General features: G+C 36.7%; 1 protein-coding gene across 10 annotated transcripts in view; it reads right to left on the minus strand.

The window, feature by feature from the left end:
• The window catches only part of KLHL24 (kelch like family member 24), a 44,713-nt gene that overhangs the window by 6,011 nt on the left and 17,810 nt on the right, over positions 1-20,892 (minus strand). For 9 of the 10 annotated variants that reach the window (XM_036122441.2, XM_078068469.1, XM_036122439.2 and 6 more), the window contains 4 exons: positions 12,916-13,100; positions 11,827-11,945; positions 7,111-7,299; positions 5,379-5,567 (listed from right to left, as the gene is read on the minus strand). In XM_036122441.2, the coding sequence (XP_035978334.1) occupies positions 5,379-5,567; positions 7,111-7,299; positions 11,827-11,945; positions 12,916-13,100 (682 nt within the window). The remainder of the gene's footprint in view (positions 1-5,378; positions 5,568-7,110; positions 7,300-11,826; positions 11,946-12,915; positions 13,101-20,892) is intronic. The other variant, XM_036122443.2, reaches the window with a different exon arrangement.

A 20,892-nucleotide genomic window follows, 5' to 3' on the forward strand; every position in this document is an offset into this window, starting at 1 on the left:
CTTGATCCCAGGACCCTGAGATCAGTGAAGGCAGAGGCTTAACAGACTGAGCCATCTAGGCGTCCCTAAGTTTTGCTCTTATAGAAGAAATTAAATCTTGGTAGACTTATATAATAGAAGATAATATCTTCAGGTCTAAAAGAATTCATGAGTACTTAAAAATACCTATATTAGAGTTTACACATACCCAGAATAACCTGGCCCATTATCATTAATGAACGACAAACTTTTATCTAGAGTATCACCCATGAATTGTACCAATTATGTGCCAAAGTACAACATTTTTCATCTAAAGCACAGTGAGCTCTTTCTATAAATTCTAAAAGTTCTGAATACAATAAAAAACAGTATCATCCTCAGTTTTCAGATAGAACCTAGCCTATAGTATTGAACCTTACAGTCACTTTAATGGTGATTCTTAAACTATATAATTACAGAATCTTATTACAATGTCATTTCAGGTAGGGGCGCCTTGGTGGCTCAGTCGTTAAGTGTCTGCCTTCGGCTCAGGTCATGATCCCAGTGTCCTGGGATCGAGCCCCGCATCGGGCTCCCTGCTCTGCGGGAAGCCTGCTTCTCCCTCTCCCACTCCCCCTGCTTGTGTTCCCTCTCTAGCTGTGTCTCTGTCAAATAAATAAATAAAATCTTAAAAAACAAAAACAAAAAACAATGTCATTTCAGGTAATAATGCTCAGAAATAAATGAAGCAAGCAACCTTGAAATCAGTTATTCCTTCAGATCAGGAAATTACTTGTATCAGATATAGTAACTTATTTCACTCTATTAGAATCTCAAAAGCAATGACAGCTAGTAAGAAAAATAATTTATTGGGGCGCCTCAGTGCTTCAGTCGGTAAGCATCTGCCTTCAGCTCAGGTCATGATCCCAGGGTTCTGGGCAGCAGAGAGCCTGCTTCTCCCTCTCCCTCTGCTGTTCCCTCTGCTTGTATGCTCTCTCTCTCTGTGTCAAATAAATAAAGTCTTAAAAAGAGAGAAAAATATTTTAATTCATGAAGTTTTTTTTTTTTTTTTAAAGATTTTATTTTTTTAAGTAATCTCTACACCCAACCTGGGGCTCGAATTCACAACCTGGAGATCAAGAGTTGCATGCTCTCCTGACTGAGCCAGGCAGGTGCCCCAATACATGAAGTTTTAATGTTATTTTTCAAGATTGGAATGAAACAGATCCTAATATTAAAAAAAACCCCTCCCCTTAATTATTATTTTTTATAATGCTTAATGCTTAAATGTTAAAATTCCAACTTAGAGTCAGATTTTTTTCATTTATTATTCTAAACTTTAATGACATTTTAAATACCTGGGCTACTGAAGAGGGATTGAAAAAACTTCATCATGGACCTAAAAAAAAATTCCACAATTTTTCAAAGGATGTTCCTGACAAGAGTTAAAAAGCAAAATATGTTTAAAATAGCAAGTTGTGGCTTTTAGGAATTATGCAGAGTCAAGAGGCATGGAAATGGTAAGGGACAGAAAGAGAAAAAGGCTGCATTAGGTCCATTAGATCTGCAAAACAAAGAGCTCATTTTTTCAGCGTTTTTGCCACTTAATATTCTAAACATTTAAAAAAAGCTTGACTCAGGGGCGCCTGGGTGGCTCAGTCGTTAAACATCTGCCTTCGGCTCAGGTCATGATCCCAGGGTCCTGGGATCGAGCCCTGCATCGGGCTCCCTGCTCAGCAGGAAGCCTCCTTCTCCTTCTCCCACTCCCCCTGCTTTTGTTCCCTCTCTCATTGTGTCTCTCTCTGTCAAATAAACAAAATCTTAAAAAAAAATAAAAATAAAAAAAGTTTGACTCAACTGTCTAATATGAAATTACAGTTGATTTTTCCTTTTTCATTGATTAGCTTTAAATGGTAGGCAAACACAGATAGTTCAAAAATTACCAATCAATAACATTTACAAAGATATAAAGATTTTTAAAAAGATTTTATTTATTTATTTGACAGAGAGAGAGAGCGAGACAGTACAAGCAGGGGGAGCAGCAGAGGGAGAGGGAGAAGCAGGCTCTCTGCTTAGCAGGGAGCCCCACACGGGGCTTGATCCCAGAACCCTGGGATCATGACCTGAGCTGAAGGCAGACGCTTAACAAACTGAGCCTCCCAGGCACCCCTAACAAAGATATACTTAGAGGTACTGGTAGTAAGAATGAACTGAGGAGAAAAGATAATCCCAGAAATCTCAGTGTTTTTTGTTTCAAGAGATTTGATGTAGAATATTTGATTTGGACTTCAATGATTTGTGTTTTGTTTTTTTTTTTAAAGATTTTATTTATTTATTTGACAGAGAGAGACATAACGAGAGCAGGAACACAAGCAGGGGGAGTGGGAGAGGAAGAAGCAGGCTTCCCGCAGAGCAGGAAGCCCGATGTGGGACTCGATCCCAGGACCCTGGGACCGTGACCCGAGCCGAAGGCAGACGCCTAATGACTGAGCCACCCAGGTGCCCCTGCGTTACACTTTAAAATATTCACTATAAGCCAATAAAGATTAGCTTTGATTAAAAAATTTAGAAATTGGGGCATCTGGCTGGCTCAGTTGGTAGATGTGACTCTTGATCTCAGGGTCAGGAGTCCAAGCCCCATGTTCGGGGTAGTTTACTTAAAAAAAGTTTAGAAATAAGTGTAAACACTTGTCGCACAGGTGCATGTGACTATAATACGGGTTCTTAGATGGTAGGGCACACCCTCACCTCTACAGACCTGGAGATTGTCCTTTCCAGGAAAGGCCACTGAACTAGAGAAATGTGATTCATTTTTACTTAAATGTGATACAAGAGGGATAGAAGATTATATTCCCTCTATACCATGAAGCTGAAGGTCTTATTATGTCCCTTTCATCAGTTGAGGCAATGTTACTTTGAATACATTACTAATTAGAGACTATACCTCAATGTCAAAAACTTTAGAAAAATGGTGTTACATTCAAACCCTACTCATTACCTTTACAGTCTATATCTCTTATGCATCTTGCATATAAGACTCTTAAAATTAGGTCTCTTGTTACTGCACTGTCTCATTTGTTTACTTATTCAATAAGTATTTACTGAGCACCAATTAATGCAAGATACACAGAAAATGAGTTAGAAAAAATAGTATTCTCAAGAAGATGGAATTCTGGTATGGAAATAAACATTTATACCCATAACAGAATATTATGACTGCCATAATAGAGGTGTAAGTGGAGTGACATATCAGAAAAGAAGATAAATCCTGAACAGGGAAACTTCAGTTTGTTCTAACTATAAAGTCGTCCTTGAAAGAGTAGAATTACAAGTAGAGAAGGTAGAAAAGACATTAGAGTCTGAGAGGACATCATGAACCAAGGCAAGAACACATACGATCTATATAGCAAATGCAATTTTACAGACACTTAATTGGGATAAAGTTGCAGAAAGTGAAGCTGAAAAGGCAAGCAGAGGTCAGACGACAGAAGGCCTAGAATGAAGTGGGGAAACTTGGATTTTATTCAGTATGTTTCCAATCAGAGGAGAGACATAATAAGATTTATGGGAAAATAACTAGTGGCAAAATGGGTGAGAGAAGACATTAAAGAACACTAATTAGAATACTGTTTTTGTTTAGGGAGAACTGATAAGAACTTGAACAAAAGCAGGAACCACAGGAATGGAAAAGAACAGGAAAAACTCTGAGGACATAGAACTGATATAATGGATTCAAATTTAGGAGAAAGTGAGGAAAATCTAAGAAATTAAGTCCAGGTATGAAATAATAGAAAAACATATATTGGTCTCTGCCCCCAGTTCCTGATACAGAGCTCCTAAATCCCTTGGAATTTCCCGAGTGATAGGAAAGTCTTTTGTTCTAATGAGGTGATTGTTGGTTGGCTCCTGGATGGGGGGGCTGCTCACCAAAAGATCAAGCCATAATTAGAATCTTAAAACTTTCATCCCTACTCCCCATTCTCTGGAGAGGGGAAAGGGGCTGGAAATTACATTAGTAACTACATGATGAAGCCTCCATAAAAATTTCCAAAATACAGGATGTGAACAGCTTCTGGGTTAGTGAACATATCCCTGTGCTGGGAGGGTAGTGCACCTCAACTCCAGGACAGAAGCTCCTGTGCTTGGGACCCTCCTGGACCTCACCCTATGTGCCACTTCATATGTATCCTTTATGATATCCTTTATTATATAATAAACTGATAAACATAAGTATTTCCCTAAGTTCTGTGAGCTGGTCTAGCAAATAATTGAACCCAAGGAGGGGGCTGTGGGTATGTTAATTTATAGCCAGTCAGTCAAAAGTACTGGGGACAAGCTGGAACTAGCGTTTGGCATCTAAAGCAGTGGCAGTCTTGAAATGAGCCCTCAACTTGCGGAATCTGATGCTAACTCCAGGTAGAGAGTGTCAGAACTGAACTGTAACACATTCAGCTGGAGATGGAGAACTGGTTGGAATAAATCCAGTATCTGGTGCCAGAAGTGTTGTGAGTGTTAGTAAGGAAGAAACAGTTTTTCCATTCACTAGGGTTGTTTGGAAACAGAAAAAGTAGGCTTGGGGAAGAAGGTGAATTCTGTTTTAAGTTTGAACTCTTAGGACATCATAAAAAATATCAAATAGGCAGTTGGAAATTTGAGTCTGGAGCACAAGAGAGGCTTTAATGAAGATAAAGATTTGAAGTCATCAGTAGTGGGCAATAAATGTGACCACTCAGGAATAGAGAATAAACTAGGAAGCGGGTAGGGGAAAGAGACTCAAGGAATGCCCATATTTAAGGGTTGATAGAAAAAATAAGAGAATATGGATGAGACTGAGGAGATTATTTGTAATGACCTCTGAATAGAACTCTAGAGTAGTATATAGGTAGATCCAGATTTCCAGCATTAGAACCATCAAGCATTTTGGTGGTTGGAGGGAGGGTAGAGCCATGAATCAGAGGCTGAGAGAAGGCTTTTTAGGAGGCAGGGGGTGGAGGTGGAGTAGGGGTATAGGTAGTGTGCACGGATGAGGGAGATCTGAGCCCAGCCATTTCTTTTATAATAAAAACCACAGGAAGGAAAGAAAACCAGTTTGGGAGCATTTCTTCTCTTTCAAAATATGTAAGAGATAGGGATAAGGACAGGAGTAGATTCTGAAAGAGGTCAAGGGAAAAAAAACTACCAGCCCAAGTGCAACGGCTGCTTCACCATGGGATGGTACAAAATAAGTTATTTCAATAAAACAATTCCCTGAAATGAGTTCAAAACAGGCGTACTATATGCTTTATGTGGTTTTAAAAATTATGAAATAATTCAAGCATACATGAAATACATTAACAGTGAAATTACAGTATATTTATAATGGCCACGTATTTGGACCCTCCTAGATTGATTTTTTCTTTTGGACTGTTTTATGTCATTACCTGTCGGCTGAATGTATTCTGTACATGCATCCAGTAATCTTCAACTGGATCATAACAATATATTGCCTTGGTCAGTCCACCAGCAACATATATCAAGTTGTTTAAGGATACGGCTGTTATACACCTCTTGGCAATTGGGATAGCTGCACGAAGTAGCCAAGAATTGGTTTCTGGATCATAAGATTGAACCTAGTAATACACAGAAATATTTTATTGAAATTTATAAACAAAAATGCAAATTTACTTAATAAAAAAGTCTACCAATACATAGAAACATGATTAAAAATTAAATCCCATTAACTACATCAATTAATTCACATTAATTCACAGAATTAAGAAAGGTTAGCTTGACAGGGAAATGTCTGATTTATAAAATTCTCAAAAGAAATGCAAATTTATTACTATCAAACAGAATAGAGTAACAAACACAGGTTATTTCCAGGATGAATGGATACTACACTACCATGATAAGTTTTCTTTACTTACTTCCACTAAACTAACAGTCTAGATTTTTTTTTTTAAGATTTATTTATTTTAGAGAGAGAGAGGAGGAGAGAATGCACGTTAGCGGGAGGAGAGGCAGAAACAGAGGGAGAGGGAGAGAGAGAGAATCTCAAGCAGACTCCCTGCTGAGCATGGAGCCCAATGTGCAGCTTGATTTCACAACCCTGAGATCATGACCTGAGCTGAAATCAAGAGTCGGACACTCAACCGACTGAGCCACCCAGGTGCCCCAACAGTCTAGATTTTTAAAAAACTGTGTCATATAGGATAACAGTGCCTCAATCTGAATACAATTTCTTTATGCTTTTAGGAAGTCCTTTCTTCAAAAGAACACAAGTAAACTTCAATTTAGTATACTTTGAATTATCACAAATTCTGAATTCTAAAAATGTAACATTTGACCACATTATATTAAAGTTTAATTAAATAATTGATTGGGCACCTGGGTGGCTCAGTCGGTTAGGAGTCTAACTCTTGGTTTCAGCTCAGGTCATGATCTCAGGGCTGTGAGATGGAGCCCCGCATCAGGCTCTGTGCTCAGCACGGAGTCTGCTTGTACCTCTCCCTATGCTCCTCCCTATGTTCTCTCTCTCTCTCTCAAATAAATAAAATCTTTAGAAAAATAAATAATTGATTGACAAAATTCAGTTAACAATTGCTAAACAGGTTAGGCATCAGACAATTGTTTCCAGAATAACAGTATTTTCTGAGATGTCAGGAAGGAAATGTTCTTTTGTCCCAGGAATTCGATGAACTGTAGTGACTTTGAGCGGCCCTCTATTGACGTTACAGGGGTTTCCTTTCCTCTTTTTTGTTCTAAAAAATACTTTTAAAGTATGCAGAAGATGACCCAATTGGAAGCAGTGTAGTTACTGTATCTTACCCTCTGCTAATTCACTTCCCAACTGTGTTTTTTGTCAGTAATTTTTTGATTCTATAGACTATAGCAGTAAAAGGTTTAAAACAATTTATTTAGTATAATATCCCAACGCTGACATAGTTTCATTTAAAAAAGATCAGGTAATGCTTTTTACAGAAAATTGGTAGATATATTAGGAGTTCACTTCAGTAACTTGAAACTCAGTATTTTTCCCCCAAAGTATAAAGTACTAGACAATTTTTAAAAGGTTCCCTCACACTAAGGGACCTTGCTATCTATTTGATAAGCTTTGTGTATTCTTCTTCCCGTATACATCATTGGTAATTTCTATAAGAGAACGTGGCTTACCTTATCAGAACAAGTATTATCATCAGGTCCTCCACCAATCACAAACAATTTGCCTACACAGCTAGTCACGGCAGGAGAACTCACTGCTTCCTTAAGGGGAGCAACTTCAGTCCATCGATTTGAAAAGGAATCATAACATTCTACGCTGCTAAGTCTGTTTTGTCCATCATAGCCTCCAACAACATATACCTATATGCAAAATACATGGAAAAATCCTAATTGTCAAAAGTCTGAATTTTTAACTAGTTGGCTAAGGAGTTAAGGGATCTATCCCCTTTAAAAAGCCCTTGATAACTATAATTGCAATAAATTTAGCTTAGTTTTTGAAACTTTTATTAGCACCCTCTCACCACCGAGCAGACTTTTTAGACATTTTTTTCATAATAGCACCCTCCAATGAAGTTTTAATACCACAGATATATTGTATATCTGTTTATGTACTGTATGTATATCTGTGTGTTTTATATATGAAAGAGTATAATTTTTTCACCCCCAAGAACCAATCTTCACACCCTTAAGAGTGATACTGCTCGCACTGAGAATTACATGATTCTTTAATGCTCACACTCATGGATGATGAAAATGTTTGACTATTATGAAGTAATAAAGCTATAAAACTAAAATATTAGATAAGGAATACTAGACTGTAAGATCACTGAGGGCAGTGCCTATCTTGTTTTTCATTTTAGTTATCTACTGTGCTTAGCAAAGTACCTGACACATAATGAACTCTATACTATGTATTTCAAAGGGCTTCCACAATATGAGGAAGGCAGACAAATTAGTATCTTTATGTGACAGCTGAACTAATCAACAAGCCATTTATTAAATGACCTATATGCCGATAACCCATTAAGAATCATGATACACAAGAAACTTTAACTTAAAAGAGGTTTTTCAGTTTAACATGCACAGTTCCTTTACCGACAGTCATTACCAATTCTTCCCTCCATATCTAAATAACTATTAAGTCCCACTGAGTCTTCTTTCATAGCATCTCACATCTGTCCCTTCCTTTTGTTTCCCTTTGCCACTATCCTACTTCAGGATCCATACCATTTTAGACTTCTCAATTAATCTCCTGGTCTCCACTCTTGTGCTCCCTCAACCACAGATTCATCTTCCTAAAATACTTCATCAAGTCCTTTTAATAGTTGAACAGCAGATGCCTAAGTGGTCAAGGCCAAACTTCATATACCGACATTCAAGTCTGTCCACAATTTATCTTTCTGTACTCCTCCAAATTTCTTGAGCAGCCAATGCTATTTTGTATTTCAATGTTGCACTTCTCATATTATGTTAAAATGATCTCTTGGTGGGTTTGTTCTCCAAACACTATGAAGTTCAGAGCGGTTAAGTAACTTATTCAAGGTCACCCAGCTGGAAGAGTATATGGAAACTGTGGCACAATGTAGCAATTAAGGGCATGGCTTTGAAGTCAGGAGAGGCAGGGTTCAGTATCTAGCATTGCTATGAAATGTAAACCTTGGGCAGTTTACTTACCCTCTGAGAGTCAGTCTTTGTTTCCTCAATAAAAATGTACACAGTAATAGTACCTATCACATAATTTTGAGGATTAAACTTTTTACCATTCTCCTGCATGCATAAATTAAAAATATATGTTGTGGGCACCAAGATCAAAGGGCTCTAGATTAAGAAAATCCTGAACTTTGCTTTGCCCCAGCTTTATCACTTTCTGTGTAACCTTGGGCAAGTGACTGATCTCTTTGAATTAGGTTTCTTTATAAATTGAAAAAGTTACACGAAATTTTCTCTATGATTCCTTCCTACTCTCAGATTCTCTATTCCAAATCATCTTACCTAGGTTTTTTAGAGACCATTTATAAATTTAAATACTTTTATAGGTTTGAATTCAGTTTATATTGTAATTTTTTTAGGGTAACAGTTTCCATGATGTGAGTACTTGCTATGTAAGGTAGGAAAGATTCCTTTCATGTCTTGATTTACTGCTTCTAAGTTTTAAGTAACTTCAAGCCAAGTATACTAACATTTGTCAAGTAAATTTGTGTTCACCAATCCATACATGATATTTGAGACATAAGTCCTATGCATTTGCCTTTGTACTTCCAGGCTAAATAATTACAATTTTTTTAAAGTCAGATCTCTTTCCAACCCCTTGAATATTTTAGCTGTCCCTTTCAGTAATATTTTATCATTCTTGAGGCATGGCTACCAAAACTATATATAATATAGTAATTACTGACAAACTAGTGATTTTGGAAAATATCCAAATAGAATTAGTATTTAATTTTAATTTTTTTTTTTTAGAATTAGTATTTCATTTCCATTACATCTATCCCAAGGTCCTCATTATTTCACTGACCTTGTTGACAGCAGCAGCACAATAGATCAATATCCTTAGGAATTAACAGTAGCTTTCAAAACTGTGCTTTGAGAAACTCTAATATTCTGTAGTACAGAAATTTCAAGAAGCCTCTATGGGGAAACAGACCAGGGCTGATGAGAGGCTGATTGGGAAGGGTTCCTGCACCATCTCTGTTTCTATTAGAGCAGTTCTGTTTTCTCACTGGTTGCTCTAAAATGTCTCTGCGAGGGCCCAAGAGGCAACAATCTTTTTAGAAGGGGGTATCAGGGAACCAGTCAGAAATACATGTGCAAGCAAGTATGCTGCTTTTATTCAGACTGCTCATTAATTTACGGTAGCTTTGAAGGAGCTAAGAGAGATGGAGGCAAAGAAAAGCTAAAGAGCCCTTGGCATACTGCTGTATTTTTATCTATGTAATGGCTTTTTATATTAGATTTAACTTTTTAACTTTAAAAAAGAAGGTGTGGCCAGTCAGAATGGCTAAAATTAACAAGTCAGGAAATGACAGATGTTGGTGGGGATGCAGAGAAAGGGGAACCCTCCTACACTGTTGGTGGGAATGCAAGCTGGTGCAGCCACTCTGGAAAACAGTATGGAGGTTCCTCAAAAAGTTGAAAATAGAGCTACCATATGATCCAGCAATTGCACTCCTGGGTATTTACCCCAAAGATACAAAAGTAGGGACCCGAAAGGGTACGTGCACCCCGATGTTTATAGCAGCAATGTCCACAATAGCCAAACTGTGGAAAGAGCCAAGATGTCCATCAACAGATGAATGGATAAAGAAGATGTGGTATATATATACAATGGAATATTATGCAGCCATCAAAAGGAATGAGATCTTGCCATTTGCAACGACGTGGATGGAACTGGAGGGTATTATGCTGAGCGAAATAAGTCAAACAGAGAAAGACATGTATCATATGACCTCACTGATATGAGGAATTCTTAATCTCAGGAAACAAACTGAGGGTTGCTGGAGTGGGGGGTGGGGTGGGAGGGATGGGGTGACTGGGTGATGGACACTGGGGAGGGTATGTGTTCTGGTAAGCGCTGTGAATTGTGGAAGACTGTTGAATCTCAGATCTGTACCTCTGAAACAAATAATGCAATATATGTTAAGAAAGAAAAAAAGAAGAAGAATGTAGCAGGAGGGGAAGAATGAAGGGGGGGAAATCGGAGGGGGAGAAGAACCATGAGAGACGATGGACTCTGAAAAACAAACTGAGGGTTCTAGAGGGGAGGGGGGTGGGAGGATGGGTTAGCCTGGTGATGGGTATTGAGGAGGGCACGTTCTGCATGGAGCACTGGGTGTTATGCACAATGAATCATGGAACACTATATCTAAAACTAATGATGTAATGTATGGGGATTAACATAACAATAAAAAAATTTAAAAAAGAAGGTGTGGCTGCTTTTAAAAAGTTTGGAAACCACTAGTCCACAAGTGTTTCTCAGGTTCCTAAGGACAGAGAATGGTTCAGAACCAACATACATTTATTTATTTATTTTTTTAAAGTAGGCTCCATGACCAGCATGGAACCCCACACGGGGCTTGAACCCTGAGGATGAAGACCTGAGCTGAGATCAAGTGTCGGACGCTTAACCAACTGAGCCACTCAGGCGCCCCCCAAATTATATATTTTTAAGTATTTATTAGCTGCAGTCAATAATCAATTTTCTTTAAAATATATTGGTGAGGGCGCCTGGGTAGCTCAGTCGGTTAAGGGTCTGCCTTCGGCTCAGGTCATGATCCCAGGGTCCTGGGATCGAGTCCTGCATCGGGCTCCCTGCTCTATGGGGAGCCTGCTTCTCCCTCTCCTCCCCACTTGTGCTCTCTCTCTCACTATTTGTCTCTCTCTCTCAAATGAATAAAATCTAAAAAAAAAAAAAAAAAATAAATAAATAAATAAATAAATAAAATACATTGAATTTATTTTAACACTATTTTAAATTTGTTTTGTCCCTAACTTGCATAAAGAAAGAAAATAACATCAGTCTAGATAAATATATCTCTGCCTGACTGCCAAAGTCAGTAAAGGGAAAACGATTGCTTGGATTAGACATCGGCCTGTTTTTATACTTGATGTAACTCCTTTATTTTCCAATGCTTCTTAGGCATTCAGACTCCAATGGAGCATGAAAAGAGAAATGTGCTGCACTGCCACAAATTCCAAATTGGGAGAACAAAGTATCCATTCAAAAGTACAGTGTCAAATTGTTTATACCTTCAGTTTATCTATTGAGGTTAGAAATGGAAGGAAATACAATTTGAATCCAAAATACCCAGACAGTGAGATGAAGGATTCAACTGTGGTATTTATTTTGGAAATGTGCCAGCAATAGTAGTAAAAGGTGGTTTCTCTTACTTTACCAAGGAGGACAGCCATTTTGTGACGCCATCTGCCTTTATTTAGAGAAGCAACTCTGATCCAAATATTTAGCTGTGAGTTATAAATCCACACATCACGGCCATTGATTCTTCCACCTTTAAATGCAAAACAATGTACACACAATAATATGTATATCACCAAGGGATTTATGCTCAAGGCATAGATATATTATAACATGGGAGTTATTCACCCCGTCTAAGAATTTGTGAATTCAGTTCAATAAATGAAAAAGGACCCTCTTAGAGCTTAATGGAAACAGTTCTACAGAGCAGATTTAAACTTTGCTGACGGTGATCTTGAGAATTATAGGCCCCAAATAATAAAATGCAGAATATGAATTTTACAAATGTGTAAGACTATTGATTTGAATCAGACATCAGAAGCACCCGAACAACAAAATTATTTTAAAAAGATTTTTAAAAAATCATCCATTTTTTTCAAAAGCATACCATTGTACAAAATAAAGTATGTGTTGTTATATTGTTCAACATGTAGTAATAGAGTAACTTGAAAGCTGATAAAATTATTAACCAAATAACAGACTCAAAACCATTGATAATGTAGTTATACTTTGTATAAGTCTGTCATTTTATTGTCTCAGATTTTAGATGTAACATCACATAAAAGAAGTTCAAGTTAAGAATTTCAAGGGAAATCCTATTTCATAAACTTTGGGGAGAATTTCAGAAAACCTGGGTGGACCAGAGATGCTTAATTAATTCTATGAGTAATTTTCACTTTGCATACTTCACTGTGTTCCTTAAAACAAAGCTAACAGGTAAAAGTTTTAAAAATTATACCATATCCTATATGCACTTGAGATCATTTAAAATTTGACAATTAAAGGCATTTTTCTGGTGGATCTTTTATAAATCATTCTGGATCATCTTGAGCCTGCTTTTAAGAGCAAAAAGTCATTCTCAGTTTTATTTGTTGTATAACAAATACTTTCTGCTGAAAGTGGGTATATTCACTTTCATATTTTCTCCTGAGACACTACTATTGTTTAGAACAGCCAAGCTGTGTTCAAATTAAAAGTAGCTACTGTAATAATTCTCTAATTACCTGAAACAAGAATGTCATTCCTTAGAGCACAGACTGCATACTCTGATTTGGTAAATTCTGGAAGCTTAGCCAAAGACTTCCATTCTCCTGTCACAGGATCATAGCACTCAGTGTATGGAAGATTAAATCCTCCAACCCGTTCACAGCCTCCAACGACAACTATCACCTCAGAATAGCCAGTTGACCTAAAATAATTATTATAAGAATGTATAAATAATAAAATACACTCAAGATTGTTGAAAACTCTAAAAACATACCATTAACATAAAGAAAGTAGAACATTATTATAAAGTAAACAGTTAAGTTTATTCTCTGAGCATGTGCCAAATAATACAGGCTGCCAATGACTTTGAGAACATTTGCAAGGGGTTTTAGTGACATCATTTTCCACAGAAAATTTCTATGGGTATTTTTTTTCTTTGAGTTTTGCCCTAAAAATTGTAAAGCAGTCCAAAGATCCTACCTAACTCAACTGGAATCCTGGGAATAGTAAGGATGACTTTCAAATGCAGTTTTGCAGTAATTCAGATATGTATAACCATACTAAGGTAAGATAATATAGGAAAATAGTGATTTTTCATCAGATTGCTAGTTCTTTTTTTTTTTTTTAAGATTTTATTTATTTATTTATTTAAGAGAAAGAGAGCAAGAGCAGGAGGACGGGCAGAGGGGGAGGGACAAGCAGACTCCTGCTGAGCAGGGAGCCCAATGCAGGGGCTTGACCCCAAGACCCCGAGATCATGATCTGAGCTGAAGTCAGACGCTTACCATACTGAGCCACCCAAGCACCCCATATTGCTAGTTCTAAAAAAAACTAATTCATAGTATAATCTAAGTACCCTTTAAAGGAGTGTATGTATTTGTTCGGAATCTATTTTTTAAAATAATTTTTTAAAGTTAAGTACATTAAAGTAATCCAAATCAAAACACCAAGCAGTCCTTAAAGTGTTAACAGAGTTTATAACAAAGAATGTTAAAGGAAAAAAAGCAAGACAAAAAATTGTACAGAAGGTCTGATCAATACTATGTAAAAACTGTGTCTGGAAAGAATATACCAAAGTGCTAATGATGGTTATCTCTGGATACTGCGGCTTCCTTCTTTCTATCAACACAAATTTTCAAAATGATAATGAACATGGACTATTCTTAGAGTGGGAAAAAAACAACATTTAGAGCACTAAGAGAATCCTAAGGTTTATGTTAATCATGGACTTCTTTTATTTTATAGTTTAAATTTAAGATAGACACAGGAAAAACTAAAAGCTTATTCAAGTTCTTTGTTGTTATTCATAAGGCTCAATAGAAAGTTTGGAATTTTAAAATTATTTGGCTTTTATATTTTTTCACAAATATAACTGAAATGAAAAAGGTCCTGTAACTACATTTTATGGTTGTTACAATTTTGATCTCATGAAGCAAAATGCTAACAATCCCTCTTCTCTTAACTTAAATGTGGACGGAAAAAAGACCACATCAGGACACTGATTTGTAGTTTTAGTCAGTATGATGTTTCACAATTACACTAGAAAAAAAAAAAACAAAATTAAGCAATACTGGTATATCACCTTAACACAGATACTATTTCTAGCTACATTTACTCATAGCTTTTTCAACTAATAATCACTCACCTGTTCCATGCCAGGCATACTTTTCCATTATAAAATCAGAAAAATATATTGTACAAAAGAATCCTATTCAAAGATGTAATAAAAATTACTTTTAGGAACCCAGCAAATCATATAACCCTAATCTAGTATATAGTAAGACATTATCAGAAGGACTGAAATATTACCAATACTATTTTCCAAATAATTCTAAAATGAAACTATTAAAGTAAATAGAGAATAACACCAGATACTTGGTATAACTATTAACTTATCCTTCTTTCCATAAAAGTAACATTTCCTAAAATTACCATTTCCTAAAATTACACTTAAAATACCTCTAAAACAGGGCGCCTGGGTGGCTCAGTTGGTTAAGTGACTGCCTTTGGCTCAGGTCATGATCCTGGAATCCCTGGATCAAGTCCCGCATCGGGCTCCCTGCTCGGCAGGGAGTCTGCTTCTCCCTCTGACCCTCCCCCCTCTCATGTGCTCTCTCTCATTCTTTCTCTCTCAAATAAATAAATAAAAAAAATCTAAAAAAAAAAAAAAACCTCTAAAACAAATCCATGTGATTTTCCTTACTTATTGATTGATCAAAACAAAAGTTGCTAAATACTGTCACTGGGGTTCAACCACCCCCAATTGTTTTAATATAAAATCAAGGTAACTATTATATATTATAGAATTGTGTTTTATACACTTTCCTTATAACATTTTATTTATTTTTACTTTATTTTTTATTTATTTATTTTTTTAAAGATTTTATTTATTTATTTGACAGAGAGAGACACAGCGAGAGAGGGAACACAAGCAGGGGGAATGGCAGAGGGAGAAATAGGCTTTCCGTGGAGCAGGGGGCCCGATGTGGGGCTCGAACCCAAGATGCTGGGATCATGACCTGAGCCGAAGGCAGATGCTTAACGACTGAGCCACCCAGGCGCCCTATTTTTTATTTTTTTTTAAGAGAAAGAGAGAGAGCAGAAGTGGCATCATGGGTGCGGGGGTCAGAGAGAGAGAGAGAATCTTAAGCAGGATCCACACCCTGCATGGGGCTCAACGTGGGGTTCAATCTCAAACCCTGAGATCATGACCTAAGCCAAAATCAAGAGTCAGACACTTAACCAACTGAGCCATTCAGGTGTCCCAAAATATGATTTATTTTACAGTTTCTCTTTGCTTAAACTTGCTTGCTTTTTTCAAGACTTCTTAGCCTAATAAACATATATTGTCTCTTTTTGTACCTTGGAATAAGAAGAGAAAATAGCACCAAAAACTAATGGCTAAAACAATTAGTCCCACTAAGTAAAGGATCATTTTAGCGTCTATGGAAATGTGTTTTTATCTGAAAGGATCAACAAACTAGTAGTTTTACCTGTACTGAAGGTCTTATTTGCAACCAAATGGCTCTTAACTTAATTAGAGACAAGTCTGGTGTTCCCATTAGAGACTGTTAATCCAGGAGAAGTTATTTTTAGGGACGCCTGGGTGGCTCAGTCAGTTAAGTGGCTGACTCCTGGTCTTGGCTCAGGTCATGATCTCAGGGTTGTGTGATCAAGCCTGGCATCGTGCTCCCAGCTCAGTGGGGAGTCTGCTTGAGTTTCTCTCCCTCTCCCCCTCTTCCTGCTTGTGTGAGGGCTCTCTCTCTAAAATAAATAAATCTTTTTTAAAAGTTATTTTTTATTTCTTGAGCTTGGAAAAATTTTTATCTAAGGCAGGGAGATGACTGCCTTAACGGAAGTAAGTTACTACAGCTGATAATGGCAACTGGAACAAAAAGGCAGTCAAGATGATAGTACAGGATGAATAAAAGTCTGGATACCCTATTCAACCTATTTTTTAGAGTGAACATTATTTTATTAATGCTTTAAAGTGAAAATCCTGATTCTGCTGTGATAAAATAACAAATATTTGCTGTTTTAGTATTAAATCTTACCATTTGTTCCTGGGAAAGTATGACAACTAAATTATCCTTTTTTTTACTATGGCAAATATTGTTTTTAAAAAATCATCATCCTCTTTTATCATGAATTTAAGAAAAGATCAAATTAAAAGATTACATTCTTTGATTTATGTGAAAGATAAAATAATTCTCTCCCTCTGCCCCTCCCCCTGCTCGTGCTCTCTCAAATAAATAAATTTAAAAAAATTTTTTTTAACAGATTTTATTTATTTATTTGACAGAGAGACACAGTGGGAGAGGGAACACAAGCAGGGGGAGTGGGAGAAGGAGAAGCAGGCTTCCCGCTGAGCAGGGAGCCCGATGAGGCACTTGATCCCAGGACCCTGTGATCACGACCTGAGCTGAAGGCAGACACTTAACGACTGAGCCACCCAGGCGCCCCAAATTTTAAAAAATCTTAAAAAAAAAAAAAAGAATCTCAAAAGGCAAAATACAGGACTTGTTGGGTGAAATAACAGACCTACTTATTATTAATGCCAAATATGCCAGAGATAGGCCAAACTAATTCTCACCAATAAAAGGAGTCACTGGGAATGGTTAATGGCTACTGGGAAGAATAACTGAACGTATTTAAAAAGCACAATAGGAAAGGCAGTGTTTACATATAGTAGGAAATTGGAAGAAAGAAGGGAATGATATTAGTAATATAATCTATTCACCATTCCAAGACTCAAAAATACCTGAAAACTGAGCTATCAAACAAAATAATTAACTAAAATAGAGATATGAGACTTAAAGCCCTAAAGAGACCACCTGGCTCTCTAGTCTGTAAGGTATGATAGTTACTAAACTCAATGTATTAATATATCTAAAGAAAGAACTATGTATCAAAAGAGGGATTGGTTGATCATAGAAGCAATAAGTAAATGAATGAAAAAGTAGATAATCACAAAGGCAAACATCTCCTGTACCCATTCAAGTTCTTGTCTAAGGGAAAGAGAATCTTAGCTTAGCTAACTTGAACATCACTGGTTCTTTGGTAAGAATATTTTTATGGTGGGTGAGACTTCCTCAAGCTATACTAGCTGAGAGGACTCCTGTTCTAAAGATCTACTAACTCCCTTTGTTTGGATTCCATGCTTGCCAAACAACCTTTGAAAACTTTGGCTTCCCACTTAGTGATTTGTCCATAGTAAAAGAATATGCTAGGGGCGCCTGGGTGGCTCAGTTGTTAAGTGTCTGCCTTCGGCTCAGGTCATGATCCCAGGGTCCTGGGATCGAGCCCTGCATCGGGCTCCCTGCTCCGCGGGAGGCCTGCTTCTCCCTCTCCCACTCCCCTTGCTTGTGTTCCCTCTCTCGCTCTCTGTCAAATAAATAAATAAAATCTTAAAAACAAAAAAAAAAGAATATGCTGAACAGACTGGCTTAAAGATCTATATGTGCTGATGTGGAATAACCTCCAAGATACTTATAAATGATAAAAACAAGGCACAGAACTGAGTGTATAAAAAAAAAGCAGGGAAGTATGTGTGTGTATATACATATACCTAGAATATATACACACACAAAGAATATTTTTAAAGAGTTCAAAAAACTGGTTAACAGTGGTATCCTTTGGGGAGAACTGATCTATAAAGGATCAGGTGGATGGAGACTTACATGTATACTTTCATGAAAAATTTTGAGTTAAAAATAAAAATGAGGGACACCTGGGTGGCTCAGTCGGTTAAGCGTCTGCCTTCGGCTCAGGTCATGATCCCAGGCTCCTGGGATCGAGCCCCACCTCAGGCTCCCTGCTTGGCGGGGAGCCTACTTCTCCCTCTACCTGCTGCTCCCCCTGCTTGTGCTCTCTCTCTCTCTGTCAAATAAATAAATAAAATCTTTTTAAAAAATCTTAATCATTATCTTCATGTTTTTATTGGTTTGCAATAGGAATTTGAACTTTGTCTTCATTATGCACATAATTTTCATTATGTAATAACTGATTGTTAGACAAGAGGTAGTAGAAAGTTTTTAGAAAAGTACTTAATTAACTAATTCCAACCTTAAAATGACAAGCTTATTAAATCTTAGCTATCTCTATTGCTCAATGGAATGTGGCAAAGAGCATCAATTTTTTCCATAGACATGAACAAACTATTCTTAAACTATTTGATATCAAGCATATCTGTCTTTCAAACCACATTTCCTATTCTGTAAAAGCAGAGCACAAATTTACAATGTATTTTGATTATTTTCTTCATGAAACCAGCAAAAATTTTTATTGTGCATTTTTGTGTATAATACTAGGTTATGTACTTTTCATATCTATTTCCAATCCTCACAATCTTACGAGGTGGTATTATGCTTATTTTACAGATGAGAAAATTGATAGAGAAGTTAAAATGTTTTGCCTAAGGTCATGGTATTAACTATTTGTACAGAGCCAAATCCCAGTCCAGACCTGATTCTGAAGCCAGTACTCTGAACACATCATGATACTTGCACTTGTCATTTATTAAAGAGTAGTCATTATGTAGTAGTACAGAGATTTCAAGTTGCATCATATATATTAATAAAAAGACAACTATTCCTAAGCTTTACTCCCATGATTGGTCTCTACTGTTTTTTCTCCCGAGGGTTTACAACTGGTAGTGCAGATTACCAAAGCTTCTGTGCTCTTAGATTGGTCCTTATCCTCTTTTTAGGTACCCGTTATCATACTCTGTTTTTACTACAATGTATGTTGGAGCTTTCTTTCTTATTTCTTTCTTATTTAAGAGACATGTGGGTATATATAGGTAGAATATTCAGTATGGACTGAACTCTGGAGAACACTCCCTGAAGAAATCCTGGCTGATGTGAGGACTATAACCTAACTGAACAATGGTGGAAACAGACTGTTATCACCCTAATCCGAGTTAATCTTTGCATCACTAATGGTGGGACCACCAGATATGCTGTGTCTCCTAATGTGATGCAATACAATATACACATTACCTAGGATGAACTCTAGCCAAAAATATTTAACTTGTCTCCATCAAGCAGAAGCTTGTTGAGCTACCTTCCAGTTTCCAGAAAACATAGCTAAATTCAGCTAAGTGACAGCATAAGGAAGCAACCTAATACAGAAGGTGGAATATTTTCTGGACAACTTGCCCATCAACAAAATCATGAAAAAGAAACTGTTCTGGAATAAGAGACTTCATGGGAATAACCAGATGCAATGAGCGGTACTGGATCGGATCAAGGTTCATTAAAGAACAGTTTGGAAAAGACTGGGGAATATGAATACAGACTGCGTATTAGTTAATATGAAAGAAATACTAACTTCAAGTGGGATGTTATTTAGCCTATGTTATTGTTTTAAAGATGCATCCTGAGGTAAAAATAAGCAAACAAATAAATCGGCTGAATGAATGGGTGAATAAGTGAAAGAGAAAAGTCTGGGCTGGAGTTATAGGTTTGTTAGTCAATAGCATGTATGGTAATTAAAATCAAGAGAGTAGATGAGATCATCTAGGAAGATGTGATGTAAGGCAAGACAGAGAGATGTGAACCGAGGGGATTATCAACATTTCAAAGACCAGATATAGAACCATCAAATGGAAAAAGAGCAGCTGGAGAAGAGGACCATGAGGAAAATGGTGTTCCAGAAGCTAATGGAGGAATTTCAAGAAAAAGTAAAGCAATTGATAAAGTCAAATCCTAAAGAGAAATCAAGGTGAATAAAGACTGAAAAGAGGCTAATAACAAATAGAAGGTCAGTGATGACCTGAGAGGAGTTTCAGTCAAGTGACTGGAGGGGAAGTCAGAGTGAACTGTAGTTGAAGTGGAGACATCACTCCTCTTTCAAAGAAGTTTGGAGTTTCTCAGAAAGATGAGAACCTGAAAAACAATACACATTGTTCAGATAATGAAATTCCTAGTGATTGGTATTAATATGCAGTAACAGGTAAGTGAAGGAATAGAAGGAACAGGAGGTGATGGTAGAGTTGTAAAATAAAGGATTTCTCTTTATACTCCTTATACAATGGCTACATAAAATAAATATCTTCTATTATATTTACAATAGTCTGTAAACTCAATATAACTATGGTTTGTTTTTTTCCTACTTGCCTCCTAAAGAAAGATGACATTGAAATCTTATATATAGATGTGTTTCACTGTATGAAATGGATTGATTCCCTTAAAAATTGGATATAAAATAATTTTTACAAATTAAATAATTAAGGGAATTGGAAAATTATCTGTGTATTATCTAAGCCTAATTACCTTTAGACTGCAATCTGATTTCATTTACGTTATATTTTTATAAATAATGTTAATAACAAATAACTTATTTGATTTTACAACATACAACCCTTGGTCCCTAATTCTAATCCTATGCGTATATAGGAGATATATGCTGGAAAGTTATTATTAGCCCTATTTGACCCAAAGCCATTCTGTCTGCTGCAAGGGGAGTCTCTTTGAAAAAATACACAATTTTCC

Source organism: Halichoerus grypus, chromosome 1 (assembly GCF_964656455.1).
Source record: "Halichoerus grypus chromosome 1, mHalGry1.hap1.1, whole genome shotgun sequence".
In the NCBI taxonomy this organism is placed as follows: Eukaryota; Metazoa; Chordata; class Mammalia; order Carnivora; family Phocidae; genus Halichoerus; species Halichoerus grypus.